The sequence below is a fragment of the Cydia fagiglandana genome, chromosome 3 (assembly GCF_963556715.1).
Source record: "Cydia fagiglandana chromosome 3, ilCydFagi1.1, whole genome shotgun sequence".
In the NCBI taxonomy this organism is placed as follows: Eukaryota; Metazoa; Arthropoda; class Insecta; order Lepidoptera; family Tortricidae; genus Cydia; species Cydia fagiglandana.
The window spans coordinates 15,176,594-15,201,282 of record NC_085934.1 but is presented as its reverse complement, the minus strand read 5'-3'; the positions used below and the strand labels follow the sequence as shown (position 1 = coordinate 15,201,282).

General features: G+C 38.5%; 1 protein-coding gene across 1 annotated transcript; it reads left to right on the top strand.

Annotated features, from left to right (window-relative positions):
- Positions 1-1,886: 1,886 nt before the first annotated feature.
- LOC134680190 (pancreatic lipase-related protein 2-like) lies at positions 1,887-20,604 on the top strand. Its single transcript, XM_063539271.1, has 7 exons — positions 1,887-2,233; positions 4,078-4,243; positions 6,169-6,317; positions 9,103-9,348; positions 16,978-17,166; positions 18,554-18,719; positions 20,407-20,604. Exons 1-7 carry the CDS (start codon positions 2,206-2,208, stop codon positions 20,471-20,473), a joined length of 1,011 nt encoding a protein of 336 aa, XP_063395341.1. The 5' UTR covers positions 1,887-2,205; the 3' UTR covers positions 20,474-20,604.
- The last annotated feature ends 4,085 nt before the right edge of the window (positions 20,605-24,689 follow it).

Genomic DNA, 24,689 nt, shown 5'->3' with positions numbered 1-24,689 from the left:
GAAATTCAAATGTGTATTTATGTAAAGTCTCCAACCCGCTTCGGACCAGCGTAGAGTAGATACTACAGCCCCGCGCACGAGAGGAGGTTGTGCCCAGCAAAAAGTAAAACGAATATACCTAATTTTTTCTAAGCAATTGACTAAACGTATGCGTATCCGTATCCCTAGTAGGTACCTAAATAGTGCGCAAATACTTTCCTTTTAGTACGGTCATTATATCCAAAAAACCGACCCTACCCGTGAATAATTAGTTCTTGGATTCTTTTTTCGTACGTCCCTCGGGGGGGTCACTGGGAGTGTAAATTCAAAAAGTAGGCTGAATCAGGCTCCTGCGTATATTCGAAAAATGGTTTTTTTTCCAAAAAAACAGTTTTTCTTCAATTACTCGGCCAGTTTTGATTTTACAGTAAAACCGTAAGGACAAAAATTGTAGGAAATTTGATTCTCTACAAGTTAGTCCAGTCACTATATCCAAAAAACCGACCCTTCCCGTGAATAATCAGTTCTTGGATTTTTTTTTGTACGTCCCTCGGGGGAATCACTGGGAGTGTAAATTCAAAAAGTAGACTGAATCAGGGTCCTGTGTATATTCGAAAAACGGTTTTTCTTGAATAACTCGGCCATTTTTGATTTTACAGTAAAACAGTGACGACAAAAATTTTAGAAAATTTTATTCTCTACAAGTTTAGTCCTCACAATTTTTCTTCTAGGATCGATAGTTTGGAAATAAAATTAAAAAAAAGCGACAAATTCAAAATATTTTCAACATCTCGTTTATTTTCAACTTTACGACATAAATGAAGAGGACTAAACTTGTAGAGAGTCAAATTCTGAACAATTTTGGTTCCCACCTATTTTCCCCCAAAATCGATATTTTAGAAATTAAACCTGAAAAACGCGACAAATTCAAAATATTATCATTATCTCCTAAGTTCCACGCTTTGCGGCATAAATGAAGGGGAAACAAAGTTGTAGAGAATCAAATTCTGAACGATTTTTGTCCTCACGGTTTTACTGTAAAATCAAAAATGACCGAGTTATTCAAGAAAAACCGTTTCGAATATACACAGGACCCTGATTCAGTCTACTTTTTGAATTTACACTCCCAGTGATTCCCCCGAAGAACGTACGAAAAAAAAATCCAAGAACTGATTATTCACGGGAAGGGTCGGTTTTTTGGATATAATGACTGGACTAACTTGTAGAGAATCAAATTTCCTACAATTTTTATCCTTACGGTTTTACTGTCAAATCAAAAATGGCCGAGTTATTGAAACAAAACCGTTTTTTTGGAAAAAAGCCATTTTTCTATTATACGCAGGAGCCTGATTCAGCCTACTTTTTGAATTTACACTCCCAGTGACCCCCCCGAGGGACCTACGAAAAAAAAATCCAAGAACTAATTATTCACGGGTCAAAATCTATAATGACTGTACAGGACTGGACTTTTTGATGCAAATTGTATGAAGACATTTTAGATTCATGCTAATTAAGACACTAATAAATATTAATCAAGTAGGTACTTTAGTCACTAAATTATTTGCAAGTTACGAAGGCCAGTGCCGGGGATAATTATAGCACAACATTATGAATATTATCAGCACAGTGAAAGGAACCATAAAATCATAGGATTTATTTACCTATACTCAGAAAGGCGATGGGAAAAACCATTATAATTCTGATCTCCGATTGAGTATACTTGTTACGATTATCGAAATCGCTTAAAATGGTGCAGTCGCATGCTTGGCTGAGCTCACAATAAGTTAGGGGAATACAGAACCATAGTTTAAAAGGGACGAGGCGAGTACCTAGACTAACAACATAAACAGCTTACCGCCAGCCTTACTAGCATATCTGTAATCAAAGATCCGCTTTTATTCAACAGGATACACTCAGTCTTTCTAGCACAAATACGCGTCATACACGCAGGCATCAAAAGGATAGTTTTACTCGTGTTTAATTAATATGATCGATGGGCGACCCACAGCGCCCCGTGAATTGCAATGTGTAGTACCGCTATACAAATTTAAATTCAATCTCGACCGCCAGTGGTCAGTGAAAATGTGTGAGTACTCGTTGACGGTTCACCAATTAGTACTAGCCTAACCGGAAAATGAGCGCTCTAACTCTGGAGTTTAGTGAAGTTTTGCTCGGCATGTGGAAAATAGTTTGCCCGGTAAATTCAGGCGTGTGAGAGTTGCGGGAATGATTCTGTTGTTGCTCTTTTGTGCAGGTTTGTGGTACCAATTACTTATATCTACTCAGTAGTAGAAAGTTTTGTGGTTCTCGTTAGCTTTTGTTTTATATTTTATATGTAAGTATTTTACCTAAACAGGCCGTTTTTTAGCAAAGAAAGAAGTTCACAGAAGTAAGTAAGCTTGTGGTTCCAAATCCGGCATTTTAGCGGTAATAATTTGAAGTAAATTATATGTATTGACCATGTTACATTAGACAATTCAATAATTAGTAACAATTAAAGAGTCTGAAAAAACTGCACGCTTGCTTCTGTGGAGTTCTTTCTAATGCTAAAAAAACGAACTATAAGTACATTTGTGTTAGGACGAAAATTTTATCGTAAAAGTTACAAATATCTGAGATTACGAGTACCTAGGTAGGTAGGTAGTAGGTACTTTCATTTTGATATTTGTTACCTATATATAAGAGTTTTGCGAGTACCGTGGAAAACTCGGAAAACTAGTGTAAATGTAACTGAGTGAAAAATTATGTACCTACAAATAGTGTAGGTATACCTAGAAATGTTAAAAGAAAACACCCAGAACTTACTAAATATTTCTACTCTTGTTTCTGAAAAGAACACCTCTTGCTATAAATCAAGTCGGACTTACATAAGATAAGTATCTCGACTAAGTGTAAAGTAACTCCAAAATAAGCTTCGCGGCACTGCAATTATTTAAATAAGTAAGGTGTATTCGGGTAATACCGAATGTCGGATAATTCCGAAATTCAGATGAAAATCACCCTTATTTCCATCATAATAAAAGTCTCATTTCGGAATTATCCGACAGTTTTCTACATTCGGAATTACCCGAGTAAACCTTACCTAAGTTAACTGAATGTACGTTCTAGTATGTACTATTTCTAGCCGAGTTCTGACGTAGGTTTGCAACTAAACCGAATAAGCTTCAACTAGTTTTACAATTTCGCCGATAAAAGTTGCCTAAGTTTAAATAACGGCAACTAATTCACCTCGAGTCCGCAACCGCTGATGAGCTAGTCGGTCAGAAGCTGTGTTGCCTGGAATTTCCAGTTCTAACTTCTTTACCGTGTTAGTGCACGTCCAGGCGAGTTCTGGAGTATAAGCTTTCGTTGAAATTAACTTTAGAAGTTTATGGAACATGTCCGGTAATCACTGGGAGGAAACGAAACAGTTGCAAGCAATTTGACTCAACATGTTTGTGTATAGTCAACAAAATATAGTAGATTAATAAATATATTAGTAACTAGTTAGTAGGGTAAGATAAGATACAATTTGATTTAGTTAAATAAAGAGAAATCATCTGCAGCATTTTGAAACAAATAAAAAAAATCTACAAACAAAACAAAGGATCGACGATATGTGAAATGTTGGTGGAAGGTTGTGGGCCATTGCGTAAAAAAAGGGAAATAAATTAAATAGGTAGGGGAGACCGAGGTGAGTTTTGACAGAGGAGAGGACATTGTCGATTTTTTGGAATCTAATGACTGTTAGCGAGCTCGCAACAGTGTGCGTTTGTTAGCTCGTAACTTGAACTAACAAACGCGCTCTATTGCGACCTTGTTTTTAGTTAATAGATTCCAAAAAATCAACGATGACACAACTCTCCTCTGTCACAACTCACCTCGGTCTCCCCTAAGCAGGTATGTCTAGAAGTGGCCTGGAAATGACAATAATGCTTTAGGTATTCTGCACTTAAAGTTACGAATGGAATCACATATGACATAATACACAATGAAGAGTGCCTATTGAGCTGAAATTCAGACGAAAGATAAGACGCATTTGTGAGCGAGCCGTCAGGAAGTAAAATGAGATAGTTGTTGAATGTGAACGGTATCAATACTGCAAGCGTTTGTTTCTAGTGTCGGCGATTCAGTGGGACGCGCCGTCGCCTTACGACCCCGTGTGGCTGGCCAGTGTGGAGGAATTTGGCCCTATACCCTCTCTAAATGAAACCAGATTCTGGATATGGGGATGGAGTTGGAGCTGGTTCAAGGAAGAAGATGTGCAGTTCAAGCTCTTTACTAGGTAAGGTATCTTTAACATCTACCTTTCTACATTTCGGTTACCTACATTGACCTACATCTAGTTTGTGATCTACAGATAGTTAAAATTGTAGGCATTGATCTGATAAATGCTTTATCTTTCAGGAGCAGAAAAGTTAATAAAATAACCTAAAATCGGCATTTTACTAAGGCTTTCACAAAACTAACAGCTTTTAAGAAGCAGAAGGTGTGAATAAGCATATAAGGGCGGCCCAGTAAGAAAATTAGGCTTAAATAGGTACATGGTTACATTTATTTTATTACGCTCACAGGGCAGACGCATGCCGCTAACTTATAATATGTAGTTAATTTTAGTATGGTCATGCACGTACCAGTATTAAATTTAAGTACCTTCTCAACACTCGGGCACAAATACATGTTAGCAGAATCTATTAGCACAGAGAGTTCTGGAACGCACGTCACACTCACCTTCACGGGATTAAATTCAGAGACCTACACGAATTTCGGAACATTGTCTGTAGGTAAGGTTTTCGAATTACCGCGAACCCGGAAATTTCAGGGAATGCGAAAACTCCAGCCAGTGATAACCAGAGTTGGGAACGGAAGGGAATATTTCGTATCAAAGAGCTGTACAAATGGACAACATTTCTCTCCTGTGGGACTTCCCACAATGTACCTACTTATAAATATTAATGATAATGGGTCAAACAGAAAACGTCTTTCCTGTAGACATACACAAGAGTTAAGGGCTATAAAGGTTAATTTTCTTATTTAACCCTTATCCACGTGAAAAGGTCCTCCTTTTATTTAGAGAACTATGATAAAATCATTAATTCATTACTTACATGCCCACAAGCTGTTAACTATTGCCCACAAGAGAGAAAAATGTACAGTTCGCGCGAACACTCTAGTTTTCTCTCCTGTGGGCAATAGTTAACAGCTTGTGGGCATGTAAGTAATGATTTTATCATACTTCTCTAAATAAAAGGAGGACCTTTTCACGCGGGTAAGGGTTAAACAAGAAAATTATAACCTTTATAGCCCTTAACTCTTGTGTATGTCTACAGGAAAGACGTAACACAGCTTTCTGTTTGACCCTAAATAACTAAATTTTGTTTTCATTCTCGGCCTATACATGGCGCTATACACTCGGATGCCAAGTTTAGTGACCGGTGGTTTTTTTTACCATCTAGGTACATTGTATTATATGTCTAGTAAACACTCGCCCCTCATACCAATACTGCGATGCATGGAGAGCGAGGCGTTGTGCATTTTTTCTTTGTTTTAGCAGTGCCTTTTCAGTTGACTACAAAAGAATTCCGAAATAGAGCCTTTCGGTCGAAACAGGTACTACTTCAATTAGGTACCTACATGTAGGTTTAGTTGAGCTCATAGGTATCAGGCGAACTTTTTATTTATTTTTTACTCCACTAGCCAAAAAATGTAATATCACTTGATAATCTCTACTTACCTACAGTACATTAGGCAAGCCAACTAAGCATCTCGTATTAAAGTCACCCAGAATACCCAGTAACTATTAAGCTTGATGATTAAGGCTGGTGACTCGATGAGATAAAAAAAAAACATTTATTTATTGTCTATCATTACAGGCCTACAGATACATAGGTACCTTATAAAGATACTTACAGACCATCATACATACTTACAATAATTTAAATCTTAAAATATAAAAATTATTTCGACAGAACTACAGTTTTATGCAAATCAATAATTATTTTTCAAATAAGTACGTAATTATTAACGCTGATTCACTTTTTAATTTAAGGTCCATAATGTTAATCGCGAAAATATTAATAAGTTAACCGATTTAAAGCAAAAGAAGTCGTAGATTCTTGCAGATTGTTCCCATTGTAGATACCTACCTAAGTACTTAAGTTCACGAATGTTAATGATACCGTAGGCATTAATATCCTAACTTGTTTTCAGACGCAACCCGTACGAGTTCCAAGTTCTGAAGACTAACGATTCATTATCTTTATGGGACTCTAATTTCGACTTTAATAACAAAGTTAAAGTTCTCGCCCACGGATGGCTTAACAACGCCGATGGCCCTATGCCAGAATCGATTAAAGAAGGTACGGAAGTTTATCTTAATGTTGACTTTAGTTTCTTAAGTAGGTATGTCATCATCTCCTCCTAGCCGTTTTCGGCTACAGCGACTGCTATGCTACAGCTGAGAGCGTCGCTGGTGCGCTCTCAGGTGACTGACGTAGCCAATCCTTGCAGCCAATTTCTCCCATGAACCTAGGATATATCTGGATCTGGCATGAGTGGTGGGGGTAACTGACAGAACGAGATAGTCTTATGTATCTTTCAGTAGGAGTAGCAGAGAAAGCGGTATTATTGCTTGTCCTTGTCACAGTCTCACTTTTTGTTTGTTCCCCACCTTTTTATTAGTATGGAGAATGGTGGGCAACAAATGAATTCGACCAATCACTGTGTCGCATTTGCGTATGTTTTGTCCCCCACGGAGGCACGCGTATACCACTTGTATGCGACCCTACCTTCTATGATTTCTCCCAATAGGACAGGCTATGCCTAGTCTCCCACACTAGGCAGCACTAGCACACTCAGCATAACTAAGTATAACACTATATTGTTTGTAATTAGTATATATTATTTGTAAATAGTATAGGTAGTAAATGTTTTATGTCTCGTAAATAGTGTAGCTTAGTATTAGTTAGTTTTCAATAATCACGGAAGAGCGGTGCCTCCCAACACAGGCATATATTGCTTACCGGGAGACACCATCCCTCAAATTATATGTTCAGTTTTTTATATAAAATAAAGAATTTTGTATTTTTTTATATAAATGTATAAACTGTAGTATACACAGGAAGTTCACGTGAACGAAGAAAGTCTAAGAAGGTAGTATACCGAGAAAGCACAGTTTTTTTAGCAAACGCAATTACCAAAAAACTAAGCGCGAAAGCAAAATATAAATTAGCGTCTTTAATTATGAAACAACTTTTGTTAAATTATTCTCATAATTAAAAATCCATTATTTGAATTTGAGACCCCTGAGCTTATGATTATCTTAGGTCCCGAAATTTAACAATGCAATGCTGATGGAGCCTTTATTTCGGGCGAATTGCTCCCGACGTACTTTTTGCTTGTATCCATATTGAAAGTATTTCTTGCACCAATATTTTTAACCATCACACAGAATAAATAAATTTGAACTGAAAAGTAGGTACAGTCGACGTCAAAGATATGTTTACACTTTTGCACCTTACTCCTTTGTAATAAGGCGAAAAGTGTAAACATATCTTTGACGTCGACCATATGGTGTATAATTGTTTTCCTTCGTATTTTCTCGGAAACGTTCTTATATGTATTTTATTTTTATTTTTTTTATTCAGAAACAAACAGTCATACATGGATTATGATTGAACATTTTTAGAGACAATAAGAATAGACCTATAGTTTCATAACAGAAAAAAGACATAAATAGGTCCGTGGCCATTAGTCACGTAAGAGAAAGACTTAATTGTATTAAGTAGTACAATTGCTATATAATAGAAATTTATACCCTGTCAAAAATACATAGTAAGCGCGTTAAGCAAGTTATAAAAGTTAATTTCAATATTTAAATGCATTCTTAAGTTGTGTTAGTGTACAGTTAAAGAAGTCTACATCCTTAAGTTTAAGATTTTCATTAAAAAGTTTACATGTGCGTTTGATGAATACGTTTCTACCGTAGCCAGTCCTGCAGAATGGTATCGAAAATAAGTTTCTTTTACGACAACGCCGCTCTCGTCTTCGCGGAACTCTAAAACAGATTTTATGTAAAAGAATAGGGGGCATCTAATTGTGAACGGAAATTTTTTTTAAATAGCAAAACGGAATCATTAGCATCACGGCGGTCACTAAGGGTTTGTATATTTAGACGTTTACAAGTATCAGTATAGTCAGCGGTATAGGCTAGTCCAGTCCTGAAGGCCAGTGATTTAATAAATCTTTTTTTTTTGTATTATTCGTATTTGTCATATACTTTAATCAACCTGGTACTTTTTGTACCGGGACTGACTGAGATAGCAAGACACGTTCTTACGGTTCCGTAAAAACACGAAGGAAAATAATTATGCACTACATCTGTAAGTATTATGACTGGGTTGCCGTTTACCAACTAAGTAGTTATTATTAGAGTTTGACGCCAAGCGTGATAGAATAAAAGCCAGACCACCTGAGGCAATACCCTATAACTATGTTAACGGTGTGTTCACATGCCCGCAATGTTCGCGAACTTTTACCAACAAGATCGGCTACATCTAGGGAATGCTCCCGGTACTGAGTTTGTATGGCGAGAACCGGGAATTCCCGATTCCGGTACTGCATTTGTATAGAAAACCAGTACTGGGAGCACTGCCTAGCTACATCAGCCACTTCCGAGCACACCAACGACAGCAACGGAGTTGACAGTACACGGCGACCGTGGGCGAAGTCGGCCGTGGAGTTATTATTTTTAGGGTTCCGTACCCAAAGGGTAAAACAGGACCCTATTACTAAGACTGCTGTCCGTCCGTCCGTCCGTCCGTCTGTCACCAGGAAGTATCTCACGAACCGTGATAGCAAGACAATTGAAATTTTCACAGATGATGTATTTCTGTTGCCGCTATAACAACAAATACTAAAAACAGAATAAAATAAAGATTTATATAAGTGGGGCTCCCATACAACAAACGTGATTTTTGACCGAAGTTAAGCAACGTCGGGCGGGGTCAGTAAGTACTTGGATGGGTGACCGTTTCTTTTTGGCTTTTTTTGCATTATGGTACGGAACCCTTCGTGCGCGAGTCCGACTCACACTTGCCCGGTTTTTTTATTTTAGTTATTAAATACCAACTTTACATTTTCCAGCATACCTCAACATAAGCGACTTGAACATTATAGTGGTGGATTGGGGCAACGCGGCCAATGTGAACTACGTCCTGGCCAGCTACAACGTCGCCATGGTGGGGCGCCTGCTGACCGAGTTCCTGAACTTCCTCATCGAGGAGGGGGTGTCCATGGATGACGTGCATCTCATCGGGCACAGCCTCGGGGCTCACGTTGTTGGCATCGCGGGCGATCACGTCAAATATGGACCTGTAGATACAATTACAGGTATGCAGGTACATTATAGTGGTAGATTGGGGCAACACGGCCAATGTGAACTACGTCCTGGCCAACTACAACGTCGCCATGGTGGGGCGCCTGCTGACCGAGTTCCTGAACTTCCTCATCGAGGAGGGGGTGTCCATGGATGACGTGCATCTCATCGGGCACAGCCTCGGGGCTCACGTTGTTGGCATCGCGGGCGATCACGTCAAATATGGACCTGTAGATACAATTACAGGTATGCAGGTACATTATAGTGGTAGATTGGGGCAACGCGGCCAATGTGAACTACGTCCTGGCCAGCTACAACGTCGCCATGGTGGGGCGCCTGCTGACTGAGTTCCTGAACTTCCTCATCGAGGAGGGGGTGTCCATGGATGACGTGCATCTCATCGGGCACAGCCTCGGGGCTCACGTTGTTGGCATCGCGGGCGACCACGTCAAATATGGACCTGTAGATACAATTACAGGTATGCAGGTACATTATAGTGGTGGATTGGGGCAACGCGGCCAATGTGAACTACGTCCTGGCCAGCTACAACGTCGCCATGGTGGGGCGCCTGCTGACCGAGTTCCTGAACTTCCTCATCGAGGAGGGGGTGTCCATGGATGACGTGCATCTCATCGGGCACAGCCTCGGGGCTCACGTTGTTGGCATCGCGGGCGATCACGTCAAATATGGACCTGTAGATACAATTACAGTTATGTAGGTATATATTTACACGAAATAATATATGTAAGTACAAATAGTTTGAATTCAATAACGGCGGGTTCGGGGTCTGAGGAAGTGGGAGGTTTTGGTTGCGGATTATAAGGCGAATGTTCGTGTTCAAACAGTAGGTACTAACATTATCATATAATTCTGATCTAGAAGACGAAGCAACTCGGATAATTATAATAGAATTAATAGAACTTCACTTAAGTTCACGTTAGTTCATGTAATCATTAATTATTATCAAAACCTCATCATTGCTCGAACTAGGTTTATTCGTATTAAATCTCAAGTTCAAATTAATGTTATTATCCTTGATACAATGCCTCAAGGGCCTATTTTAGATTTAGGTTAGTTATTAATTTATTTTAGTAATACCACTGTATCTGTATTTTGTTTGTGAACAAACGTATTAATTTTGAATGAAAAGCCACATAGTTATTAGAAGAAACCTATTTTGTAACACATTCTGTGGCGTTCTAAATAATGTATAAAGTTAAACCATGCAAGTGTAATTGTAGAATAACGCCATTAGGAGTATGCAATTTAATACGGCCACTTAGTTATACGATTATCCATAACGACTATCATGAACGGAATGTAGGTAGTAGATAACATTTTTATTGCACCTAGTTTTATAGGGCAGTAAAAGGCTAGGTTTTATATCTGACGCAGTAAACAGAAAGAGGACCCGGATGGATTTAAAAAGTTAAATTTTCAGGATATGTCATTGTCGACGAGTGGGTGTTGGATATTGCTCCAATCTCTTCTAAACATTGTAGGTAGGTACTACTTATACCTATATGAGAAGTTGCAACATTTCTATAGAACAGGGTGGTTTAATGCTTACAGCGCCATAGAAGGCTAAGGTCTTATTGAGATCAGGCGAGTTAAACATTCAGGCAGGCTAAGATGAATCTTTATTATCAAGCAACTAAAGATAATAATATATGGTATGTATAAAACTACTAACTACAATAATTAAAATAATTAAAACTAAAAATTAAATTTCCTATCAAAATTTGGTGCCCTCGGAATGGTGCCCAATACGCAGGCAGCGTTCCCGCGCTGGATTGCGTTTGCAATTCTCTGCGCGAGAAAGCTGCCCGCGCGGGGATCGAAACCATATCCGAGCGAGAGAGCACTTGAACATTACACTATTTGCTATGCTTATTTGATCAATAAAAAAAATATGTACTCGGTTCTAACCTATAAAACAAGCGTTCTAAAAAATCAACATGTGAATTTCGTTACCGTGAATCTAAATCCCAAAAATGTTCGAAAAGTTATTTAGCATTTCTGCGCGCAGGAATTTTGGGAATCATTTTTAGTACCAAAAACAACCAATTTGGTTTGTAGGTATTAATTAGTTAGTTTGTTAGTGTGTGAACCAGTGTCGGTTTCAGTAATTTGTTAGCTTTTAATTAACGTTGGCTTTGCACATATCAAGTAACCTGTACGCTTTTTATAACTGTACTTATAGCTGAAATCCTATAAGTACCTGAACGTTTCTGTCTATATTACATAATGTAGGTACATAACAACTCAATACGGAAGGCGTGAAAAATAGTAAAGATCTTGGAACAAGCTGTGCTGAATAGAAGCAAATAACTTGTAGGGCTTACATATCTGACGACTCACATCGATGTTGCAGTACACAGTATCGTCGCAGTATTCCATATTTCGTTTTATCCGATGCTTTTCTTCCCAGGACAAGAAGTCGCGCAGTCAGTTGTATTAGACCCACAGGAACTCAAAAGAAATGTGTAGGTACAAAAGTTTTCGCTGCATAACTCTGCGTATAAATTTGTAAATATACAAGTTTGCGCACTACATAGCTAATAATTATAATAACACCGAATGGGATTACTGGCTGCGCACCCTAAACTCTGCAGCAAGTACAGTGCCAGCCACTTGAATAGCCTCACTCACCAAAATTAATATTTCTCATAGTAATATAAAAAGGAGATATACATTAAACATTAAATATGAAATAAAACAAGAAGCCTTGTAATAGTAAATAAAATATTTATTGTTATCTAATCAAAGTTTTAAGAAATAACGTCAATCAAATAATTGGCCCTTCCACTTGAATAGCCTCACATGCTAAAGGATACTTTTTAGTTATGAAAACTCTTTCGTTTAATATTTTGTATACCTTCCATTAGACCTTATTAATTCGAAAATGTGATTAGGTAGTGATTCATATAAAGAATGTATGTAATTAACGTCCACAGAATCCCAAAAAGTGTAAATATCTTGAATCAGTTCTTCTTTATTACTAAACTGTCTTCCGTTGTAATAAACTTGCCGAGACAGCCAACCCCAGGCATTCTCCATGATGTTCAGATCAGGAGACAAGGATGGCCAATCTAGAACTTCAATCTGGTTTTCTTCAAACGACTTTGTAACTATGGCTGACGTGTGTATGGGAGCATTATCATGCTGAAAAAACATTTTTTTTCTACTTATTACTTTTCTGATCTTACGTTTTGTTTCTTTTAATAAATTTAAATACTTTTCAGCATTTAGTCTTCCATCTACCATAATTAAATCAACAGTACCATAGTAAGAAATTGCTCCCCAAACCATCACCGATCCGAGAGTTGAGTGATGACGTCATAGTACTTTCGGATCTTTCCTTAGGTCATGAAAATAATATTTAAATCCATCTGGACCATCTAGATTAAACTTTTTCTCATCACTAAAAATCACATTTCGCCACTCGGTTTTCCAGCATATGTACTTTTTGGCAAAAGACAGTCGATCCGCCACATGTTGTTCGCACAAAGGAGGTTTACTCATGATTTTTTTCGTTTGAGGTGGGATGATGTTCTAATAATTCGTGGAACTGTAGAGAGAGATATTCTAGTATTTATTTCACTAGCTATCTGCCTGGCGGTCTTGGTGAAATTTGAAGCAGAGCGTAAAATAAGTCGACGTTCACGATCCATAGTGGCAAATTTTGTGCGTCCTTTATACTGGTGGCCGTAATTTTCCTTATTTTTAACATAATTATTAATAACTTTAGGGCTGCGACCTATTTTTTTAGCTATCTCACGATGGGATAATTTATGAGTTAAATAAAAATTAACCTTTTCAATTTCTAAACTTGTAAGTTTTTGCCACGTCCTATAGTCACAAAAACATTGTGTTTATCGCGTTACTGCAGGTACTTAATAGAATGCCTTCTGTATTATCTAATCATAATAAAATAAATTTGAAAGCGAAACATAAATGCACGGTTTGGACAATTATGTTACACTGAGGCTATTCATGTGGACGACCCGTATTAGCTCTTGCGTCCACGACGTTTCGCGCGCAGACAAGTTCGGACTTGTGAATGTGTCGTTCGATAAACGTCAGGGCGTACAATTCAAATTTAAGATATATTGATAAAAATTATCACGTATAATTATAATACTCATAATATATAGGTGAGGCTATTTAAGTGGTTGGCACTGTATAAACAGCATCACTCCTAAAACTGTACATCGGTGGACCTAATTACAAAAGGCGCATGGTCCATTGATGGACAGTTAACATTGTGGCCGATGGTACAGCAGTAACGTTACAACTACCTACTTAAAGCTGCCGCAGGCGCCATTTCGATGTCATTTTAATAAAGATTAGGCAAAAATCGTAACAAAATCTCTACTCTCCGGCTCTGATCTAGTTTTCGTTGGTTAGTAAAAACCGTTCAAAACAAATATTCAAATTTTTTATCAAACGAAGTGGGTTGATCTGATGACTCGTTTAAAAAATACCGAGGTATATTTTGAATCAAAGTTTGCTAGCCATTCGGTTGGAGTATTTATTTATTCAACACTTAACTTATTTTCTGCGACCACGAGCACGGGGATATTTGACAAAATTTTAATAGAAAACCGAGTATGCTGTTTCACGCTTAACTGAATCCAATTAAAATTAGTGTGATTCACATAACTTTAACAATAGTCAGACGTTAAATCAGCCGTTCTTTTTTAGGGTTCCGTACCCAAAGGGTAAAACGGGACCCTTTTACTAAGACTTCGCTGTCCGTCCGTTCGTCCGTCCGTCTGTCACCAGGCTGTATCTCACGAACCGTGATAGCTAGACAGTTGAAATTTTCACAGATGATGTATTTCTGTTGCCGCTATAACAACAAATACTAAAAACAGAATAAAATAAAGATTTAAATGGGGCTCCCATACAACAAACGTGATTTTTGACCAAAGTTAAGCAACGTCGGGAGTGGTCAGTACTTGGATGGGTGACCGTTTTTTTTTTTGCATTGTGGTACGGAACCCTTCGTGCGCGAGTCCGACTCGCACTTGCCCGGTTTTTTGCAATATAGGTATAATTAATAACTACCTTGAGTATGTTATAATATGCCATCCTACCTATTATTAAACGAACGATCATTAAATTTTGTTGATACTACCTATTACTAGATCTGGTCTTAAAACGTATGAAATTATGATGAAAACATTAAAAATCTTACAAAGAATCAAACTCGATCCAGTTCTAGGTTGATTTCTCGGAACAACAACCCACATATTAAAATGAATTATCGGCTTTCCGACTTTTTCTCCTTAGTACACTTACCTTTTTTGTAAGATTATACAGCACGCATGCCATTATCTCGCAATGTCCAGCCATCACCTACAGGACAGGAAAGGGAAAACCTTTCCACTTTACCGGGCAGAGGCGACATGGCCAGACATTTGTTACGGCTCGGCCACGACATCGAGCGACTTGCGACGGCGGGAGCGATAACCATAGGTTGGAGCGTGACACAGCGATCGGACCTTTCGCTCCAACCTATGGTTATCGCTCCCGCCGTCGCAAGTCGCTCGATGTCGTGGCCGAGCCGTTAGGTACCTATACTACCTATGTAACTTGCCGATTTTCACAAGACGTGGTTCTGTGATGGCGACGCGTGAACAATTTTTTTTTCTCAAAAACGAACCCGATTTTTATTTGTAGCAAAATAAGCTATGTCCAAGGAACTTTTCTCGTTTTGGGACCACAGTGCCGTAGCACAAGGCGTAGCGTGACGCCTCGCTGAATGCCGCGTGCTGCGCTTGTGTTGTATAAAAATTTCTACCCTCGTCTTCAACGCCTTGGGGATTATGTTAATAAATAGTAGGCTTATCAGTTGACAGCTATAACTCAGAAATAAACTTACTATTACGCTTTAAACCTTAAAAATATTTTTAAATATTAAACCTTTAAATGTTTGCGATCTTAGTTGTAGTTGTTCGTTAGGTAGGCACTTAAAAAGTTTTGGATGACTACTACCGAGATGACTTTCTCTAGGACTCGTAAAAGGCTCTAGAATTTGTATGGCGAGATTGGCAAGAGCCTGCAATTTCCGGTTCCGGTACCTATTGCTTTTGTATATATAAAACCAATTCCTAGGTGTCGGCAGCGCGCAATAGATTTATCAGTTTAATGTGTAAAAGCAGGGCAACATATGTGTTATTGTTGCATAGATTGTTATTTTAACAGTTTGGAAAACATAAACATACTAGTATCTATCTATACTATCTACTAAGGAACACAACATTCGAAAACTGTTTTAGAATATAACTAAAACTATAAACGGCTAAAGCTGTAAACGGCGATTAAATGACTCGTAAAATTTAGAACATATTTTATGTATTATGTAAATTTCCAATAGTTAGTAAGTATTTTACCTTTAAAACTACCTAACTAGAAAGCGGCATTTCTACATTAATATTTTGTTATATTGCTTTATAAGCAGTAGGTGTTTGTAAGAGGTATCGGAACTTAAGTCTTTAAAACTTACAGTGTGCGATTTTTTATCGGTTAAACTAAGGAAGAACAAGGAAGATATAAAAATAAACTGAAATATGATACCAGCGCGATAAAGTTTGGAAGTTTACACGACAACCTAAGACAGTCTAAGACACCTCTTGTAAAAAGAAAACTGCGTGACATAAACTTCGCTTTAGTGGTTTTTAACCTTTTAACCGCCAGGAATTTTTGAGCGAGCGTGCTCGTGTCGCCACCGGCAGTAATTGTACGACGCAGAGTAAGATTGGCATAGTTACGGGAGTTATAAATGTGCTGCAAAAACCAAATCAGATCTTTGTCTTGTTTATCAGACTGTGGCGAAATGAGCTGGATATGTAATGTCTTATATATCAGACTCTGGCGGTTAAAGGGTTAAATTTTGTTTAACCCTCATGCCTTGAAATTCTGACAACGATCAAGTTCCCACTTTTCGAAACACTTGCAATGCTCGTGGTTCAATTTCGCAATTTTTCGCTTTACCCTTGTGAAACAAATAACTAAAATGGGTCGATTAATTTCGAAAAACGGTGATATTGATTGGCCTCAAGATCTCCGGACTAATCAGTTTCTGACTTTTCTGTAGGGCTATGACCGGCCCACAAATCGAACAAAATATTCGAGACGCAGTCACTGAGGAGATAACTTAGGAAATTTGTAAAAAATCTAGAAATGTAGGCAATTAATGACGCAATGGAAAGAGAATCTAACATGCTGCTAGATGGAAATTTGTGTGACAATATTTTCCATATTTAACTGCCGGTCATTTAAATGTTATTTTAATGCTATTATTTTATTTGAGACTTTTGACAGTGGCGTTATATTTGATCTATCTTATACCGAGATCTTATACCTTTAATCGAGCAATCCTTTTATATTTATTTATTTATATGTACATATGTATATATATTTCGGGGATCTCGCAAACGGCTCTAACGGTTCCGATGAAATTCGCTATATGGGGGTTTTAGGGCGCGAAAAATTGATCTAGGAAATCTCTATTAAGTATCTCTGGGAAAACGCGCATTTTTGAGTTTTTATATATGTTTTCCTAGCAAAGCTCCTAGATATTTTTATCTATTTTTGTAAAAGTTTTCCACGTCTCTTATCCTTTTCTGCCTCAGGCCTGGATCCTGCAAAGCCGCTCTTCTCGCTGAGCAACAAGGACGCGCGGCTGGACAAGCACGACGCGCGACACGTCGAGGTCATCCACACTTGCGGCGGTTATTTGGGATTTTCCGACCCTTTGGGGCACATCGACTTCTACCCGAACGGCGGCACTCGGCAGCCGGGCTGCGGGTATGACTATAGAGGTATGTATGAAAGTACTGTCTTGCCCACTGCTTGCGTCCAAAGTTAAAACGGCCGTTTTTGTTTTGAGTTCCTGGATTGACGACACCAGCAACATATAAACTAGTTTGATGTATTAAAAAGGTACTTAAAATACACAATACAGTACGTAGCGGCCCCCATTTTTTTCAATATCTTTCGTTAAATTTAAATAATCACGATTATTTAGCTGTGGCGCTAGTGTGCACGTTGATGGGCTCTTAATTAGACCCGAGTTTATGTAGAATGTACGAGTGAACCCTCATAATATCGAAATAGTATATAAACCATCTTATGACCGAATTATCTTTTACAGAAAAAGGACCCAGTCCTCTAATAGACATGTTTGCTTCTGCAAGTACGTAATATGAGGTTCAGAAAGTAACCAATTCATATCCTGTCCGACCGTTGTCACAGTACTTAACTGCTTAAGTAAGGCTAATGGTGGGTCTGTAATAATAAAATCCTACATAGGTCAACATGTACCAGATAAACACTTATCATATTCAGTGGCAGATATAGCTTTTATTTTGACATCTAAATGTGCCGGTATGATACTTAGGGTTGGTTGCACCAAATCGTCTGTCACAGCGTTCGCTAAATTTTATTGTATCGGAATTTTCATAATACTCTGTTGAGTGATGTTAATCAGTCTGTTAGGTGTGGTTAGTGCATGCAGCTGGTCTTTATACATGTTAATTTTTAACTGACAGTAATTATGAAATAAAACTAAAGGAACTACTAAACTGTAAAGGGTTCGAAACGTCGGGATGTAGTATGAATTCAATATACGCGATATTTATTTCATGAGGAACTATCGCGGTAACCGAAGACAATATTTTAGGCAGTAATTATTTAAACAAAATTCTCTCAGCGTATACTTGCCGAAAGTGACCGATGACGTCACCCGCACAATTCGAGTATCTTTTTTTTGGCATTTAACTTTACCTTATGTACCGTGTATAATTCTACGTAAATGAAGGTCAATTATGTGGAGACACAAAGCATAACCTGTTCTTGTCGTTAACCCTTTTGGTAGTGTTACGCTGACTACAAAGACGCACTGTGCGTTTGATCTCACTGTCAGAAATTATGTCTATGAACATTTACCTTCAACATATAGGTAGTTCAACAAGGGTAGGCAGGTACTTTAATCATTTGGAGCCCCAATCATCAGCCGATAATTTGAAAGTAGTATAAGGAATAGGTACAATAATTATATCCTTACCTAGTAGAACTCCTGTCATTAAAAGTAAAGTCAGATCAATGATATCTAAGAAACCTTCATGTTTTTAAAAGGTCCATTAATTTTCGTAGAAAATTCTGAAGTGTTTGTTTATTTATTGCAAATTTATTTTATATTATTGCAAGGTCTATGTGCCCACAACCGGGCGCACATGTTTTTCGCCGAGTCCATCATATCGGACGTACCATTCACGGCGGTCCGGTGCCGCGACTACGACGAGTTGTACTACAACGCTTCGTGCGAGGGCACCGGCGAGACTCTCATCATGGGAGGCTTCGACATACACTACGGGTGAGTTAGGATCCATTACTTATATGCCGGATATCTTTGGTTCGTCAAGTGTCTATTTCGAGTCCATCGTATCCAACGTGCCATTGACGGCGGTCCGGTGCCGCGACCACGACGAGTTGTCCTCGCTTCGTGCGAGGGCACCGGCGAGACTCTCATCATGGGAGGCTTCGACACACACTACGGGTGAGTTAGGATGCATTCATTACTTACATGCCGGATATCTTTGGTTCGTCAAGTGTCTATTTCGAGTCCATCGTATCCAACGTGCCATTGACGGCGGTCCGGTGCCGCGACCACGACGAGTTGTACTACAACGCCTCGTGCGAGGGCACCGGGGAGACGCTCATCATGGGAGGCTTCGACATACACTACGGGTGAGTTAGGATCCAATAACTGCATGCCTGATGACTTTGATTCATCAAGTGTCTATTTCGAGTCCATCATATCTGACGTACCATTCACGGCAGTCCGGTGCCGCGACCACGACGAGTTGTACTACAACGCCTCGTGCGAGGGCACCGGGGAGACGCTCATCATGGGAGGCTTCGACATAAACTACGGGTGAGTTAGGATCCATTACTTACATGCCGGATATCTTTGGTTCGTCAAGTGTCTATTTCGAGTCCATCGTATCCAACGTGCCATTGACGGCGGTCCGGTGCCGCGACTACGACGAGTTGTACTAAGTACAACGCTTCGTGCGAGGGCACCGGCGAGACTCTCATCATGGGAGGCTTCGACACACACTACGGGTGAGTTAGGATCCATTACTTACATGCCGGATATCTTTGGTTCGTCAAGTGTCTATTTCGAGTCCATCGTATCCAACGTGCCATTGACGGCGGTCCGGTGCCGCGACCACGACGAGTTGTACTACAACGCCTCGTGCGAGGGCACCGGGGAGACGCTCATCATGGGAGGCTTCGACATACACTACGGGTGAGTTAGGATCCATTAACTACATGCCGGATATCTTTGGTTCGTCAAGTGTCTATTTCGAGTCCATCATATCGGATCGGACTTACCATTCACGGCGGTCCGGTGCCGCGACTATGACGAGCTGAACTACAATAGCTCATGCGAGGGCACCGGGGAGACTCTCATCATGGGAGGCTTCGACATACACTACGGGTGAGTTAGGATCCATTAACTACATGCCGGATGACTTTGATTCATCAAGTGACTATTTCGAGTCCATCATATCGGACGTGCCCGTGCCATTCACGGCGGTCCGGTGCAGCGACCACAACGTGCTGGTATTTTATTAAATTATTTAGTTTGATTTAAGGATAACTTGACCTATTTTGTTTGGTGTGACAAATACATAATTGATATTTACTGTGTATTAGGTATATGCATTATGATACAATTGTAATTGTTTAAATTGTTCCATATGAATGAAAGAGAAAACTCTTTATGTGAACGTTACAACTTCTACCGTCACAACCCTAATATGGAGTGGTAACCTGAAACATCTACTAACCAAAGTTTTCCAAACTTGCATAATACTTGGTTTAATCAAGAACAACAACACGCGTCCCTCCCCATCATCCGTTTTTACCTAAAAGCCGTTAAGTATTCATGAACGGTGGTAACTTTCGTTTAAATTAACAAAGAACACTCATTTGTTAAACAGTTACAGCATTAGTTTAAATCTTGGAGATCAAGGTCCATTGTTTCGTTCCAGGAAGGATGGAATTTACTACCTCAAGACCAACGCAGAAAAACCCTACGCTCTCGGGGAGCCGACGTGAAATGCGATAAAATATTAATTCTTTGCTTTGCCAACTTCGCCTATAAATTAAATTTTCATGAGAATTATTGCGAGGTGCCGTTTAACATAATTTGTTAGCGACAGGAGCCGGGACGTCAGGGTACCCAGTGCGCCTGAACAAAAAGGTTGTGTTATGTGAGAGAACCAGGAAAAAATATTAATTTCCTCTTAAATTGACGTGATGATGATGATATTTAAAGAATTTTAAGTATTTTAGACATAGCTATGCTCGACCGTTTGATTTTTTTCGTTATTTTTAATTATTAAAAAGTTAGGATTAGCATAGCTTTGATTAAAATACATCAACAGAGAGGAAAATTGGTTTGTAAGGGGCATTACATAAAAATATTACGCTTCGCGATTTAAAATGTCATACTGTGTAATATTGTTGTTTCCTTAGCAGAATGGAGTATTTTTAAGCATTTTCACGCCCCATACCTATACATACGAGTATTTTAAGACTGTCTGTAAGTAAATGTATACCGAATTCGGGGCCCCGCCGATCCACTGTTTGTTTGTATTTGGGACACGATTGTTGTACAGTCAGCAGCAGAACTTGCTAAGCGGGCCAGGTTTTCAAAATGATCTTGACGCGACTTTATTGTTAAGAGAATAAGAGCGTGTCAAGGTAATTTTGAACAACTCGCCCGCTTAGCAACTTCTGCTGCTGACTGTAGGATAAGCGACGCTGTATCCTGAAACTAAGATAGTATCGAGAAAAATAAGTTATTTTATGTAGCAGCGATGTTGTGTCTATGTTATCATCCGTACTTAGCTAGAATAAAATAACATAGCAGTTCCTTTCTTAAAGATTTTTTATTATCAAGTAAACTCAAAAATGGTTTAAAGCTATTAAATTATACATACAGCTATCAGGGGATGATCGCAAATAGTTTATCTCGATCCAAAGTAAATTCGACTTAGCTAATATAGGTAGGTAAGACAAGACAATAAGCTTATTTACGTAATAGCTTCATTAATGGGTTTTAGTCAAAGCTAAAGGCTAATTTTCTGATTGAATCCTTATCTGCGATCATCACTTACATATCATATGCCCAGTAGCCCAATGTTAACGAATGCCCACAGGGATGAGAACTCGAAAAGTCTGTGTATGACCCACAAAAACATCGATAGCATCGAAAGCTCATGTTAAAATACTGATAGTTGCTCATTCTAAACATGTATTTATTTTTAAGTAAAAATGTAGATAAAAAAAAAATAAACGGCTTTTATTTTTTCCCGCTTTCGCTCTCTTAATACGACGCATTACTTTTTATTTGGCTGAGATAAGTGATTCTAGGCCTCCCTTCTTCTCTTGCCTTTTCTCTTCTCTTGTTTTTTCTCTCGTCTGGTCTTTTCAATGCGTCGTATGTGGAAATTAAAAGACTGGCACAAGAAAGAAATGTTTGGCGATTGCTCCACCGACAAGAGCAAAGCTCTTAAGTTATGATGATGATGATGTCGCTCTCTTAACGCCAGTATGTACCCCTAATTTTGAATAAATGTTTAATCTCAGGACGTATTTTTGCGTGATTGAATTTCGTTTCCTTTCTTATTTACATTTTTTACATCAAACATCTCGTTCGCTCGTTGACACCGCGGCCGCAGGGTTCGAGCAAACAAACTATCCGGTCCATTAAATAAATTGCGCTGCTTTTGAGAGTTCCTACAAAGAGCATGTGGCGGAATGTCTTGCTAGACGCAAAGTTATGAACATGCGGAATTTCAATTCGTTATAAATGTTATAATTTACTGAGTGCTTTTATAAATATGTCTTATAATACTTCCAATGTTTAATAACAGGAACGGGTCCACCGCGATATAATTTCATTGTTTTCACCTTAAATCCCGACGTTAATTTAAGGTGAATTTAATTTGACTTGTTTTTGTACCATATATATGAATAAAGGAAATGATCCAGAAATATGAGATACCTAATAAGGTGAAAATAATTAAATTATATCGCGGCAGACCCGTTTGTGTAACTAAATATGTGTACAAAACGCAAGAGCTTAAAGTGTTATACTTCCAACTTCCAATAAAGCAGGCCACTGACGAGCCTTCCAAATGGATGCCGTTACAATGGATTCATCCAAATGGACGGCATCCTAATATTAAACGTTGTACGTTTTTGACATTCACGGACCGATTTTGGATTGCAGCCACGCTATTTGGACTGTTGGAAGGCTCGTCAGTGGCCACCTTTATGTGGCTTAAGGTGGCCACTGACGAGCCTTCCAACAGTCCGAATAGCGTGGCTGCAATCCAAAATCGGTCCGTGAATGTCAAAAACGTACAACGTTTAATATTAGGATGCCGTCCATTTGGATGAATCCATTGTAACGGCATCCATTTGGAAGGCTCGTCAGTGGCCTGCTTTATTGGAAGTTGGAAGTATAACACTTTAAGCTCTTGCGTTTTGTACACATATTTAGTTACACAAACGGGTCTGCCGCGATATAATTTAATTATTTTCACCTTATTAGGTATCTCATATTTCTGGATCATTTCCTTTATTCATATATATGGTACAAAAACAAGTCAAATTAAATTCACCTTAAATTAACGTCGGGATTTAAGGTGAAAACAATGAAATTATATCGCGGTGGACCCGTTCCTGTTATTAAACATTGGAAGTATTATAAGACATATTTATAAAAGCACTCAGTAAATTATAACATTTATAACGAATTGAAATTCCGCATGTTCATAACTTTGCGTCTAGCAAGACATTCCGCCACATGCTCTTTGTAGGAACTCTCAAAAGCAGCGCAATTTATTTAATGGACCGGATAGTTTGTTTCTTCACAATTTTCACGACATACGAGGTGTTGCGGTGTTCTATACTTAGCTACTGTGGCTGTTTCTCAAGAACATATTTTATTGCCCACGTAAGTTGAATGGTGTACTTGGAAATCATATTTTAAGTGCTGCTCGAGTGATATAGGTTATTTGTGCAACAAGAGAGCAAAGTATTTTTTTGCTGTGAGTGTTGAAACCCCGAGGTAGGGATAGAAGTATACATATAAGAATAAAATCTTGAGCGTAACGAGTGACTCTAATGCACGAGGTGCAATAAATAAATAGAAAGTAAGTAGTGTCAACTGTCATTTTTTTAGTTTAGAGATTTTTTCTTTATATACTTACCTACACATAATAGTCTACCTTCATGCCAACAATGGACGTGGGTTATACTCGTATTTTTCATCTCTAAGTCTAAATTAATCTAATAATTATCAATATATGATTTTTTTCCATCGAATTATCAATAATTTTCAGTTAAGGTTACTTTTTGCAAATAGATATCGTCAATACCCTTTAGGTACCTATGTTAGATTTACAAAAATTAACCCTATAAATGATGAAAACCTTAGAACAGCGGGAATAGAATATCGCTTGTGTCTGAAAGATGTGAATACATCAAGTGCATGTCAACCGTGCATCTTGCATGCACGTTCTGCCGCGGGCGGTTTATTCCACATTATTTCTCCCGGTGCGCGGTTAATATTCCGGACCAGTCTCCAGAACATCCCCACGGGGAATACAAATTCATACAATTCTACACTAAGACTATGAAATGGTTTGGCAAACGTCGCGAATGCAGTTGCTCGCGAAAGGTGCAGTTGAGCTAAAGACTTAAGTTATGTGTTCGGTTCTATTCGGAACTTTATTCGTACTAGTACTTATATTTAGTTTAACGGAATTCTCAACTGTTCTTAAAATAGAGGAAGTGTCTTCCTTTCAGGCTGTGAGTAGTGAGTAGTTAAAGGATGGAGTCTGCTTATAGAATTTATCAACTAGGAATTATGAAATACATGTCATCGCCTACAACTACATTAACATAGTCATAAATAATAATGATCATTATTAGATATACAATAAAAAGCACAACACATAGGCAAAGTTGTGGTTTAACCGCTCGTAGTAATACCCGATACCCGAGCAAGCGAAAGAATTCAAAATTGATGAAAACTATACGAAAAGTGGAATCTTGAGTGTTGCGAGGATTTCAAAAGTTGAACAAATTTTGCCACCGAGTGAAACATAAAAATGTTCACCATCAAATCAAATCCAAATTAACGTTATTAAATATTTATCATTTAAAATCATCATCTGCCAACGTTTTCGTAGCGCTATGCTCGTTGCCGATCCCAGCGTTCTTCCGCTTTGTAGAGGAAACCGTCTACGGGTTCCCG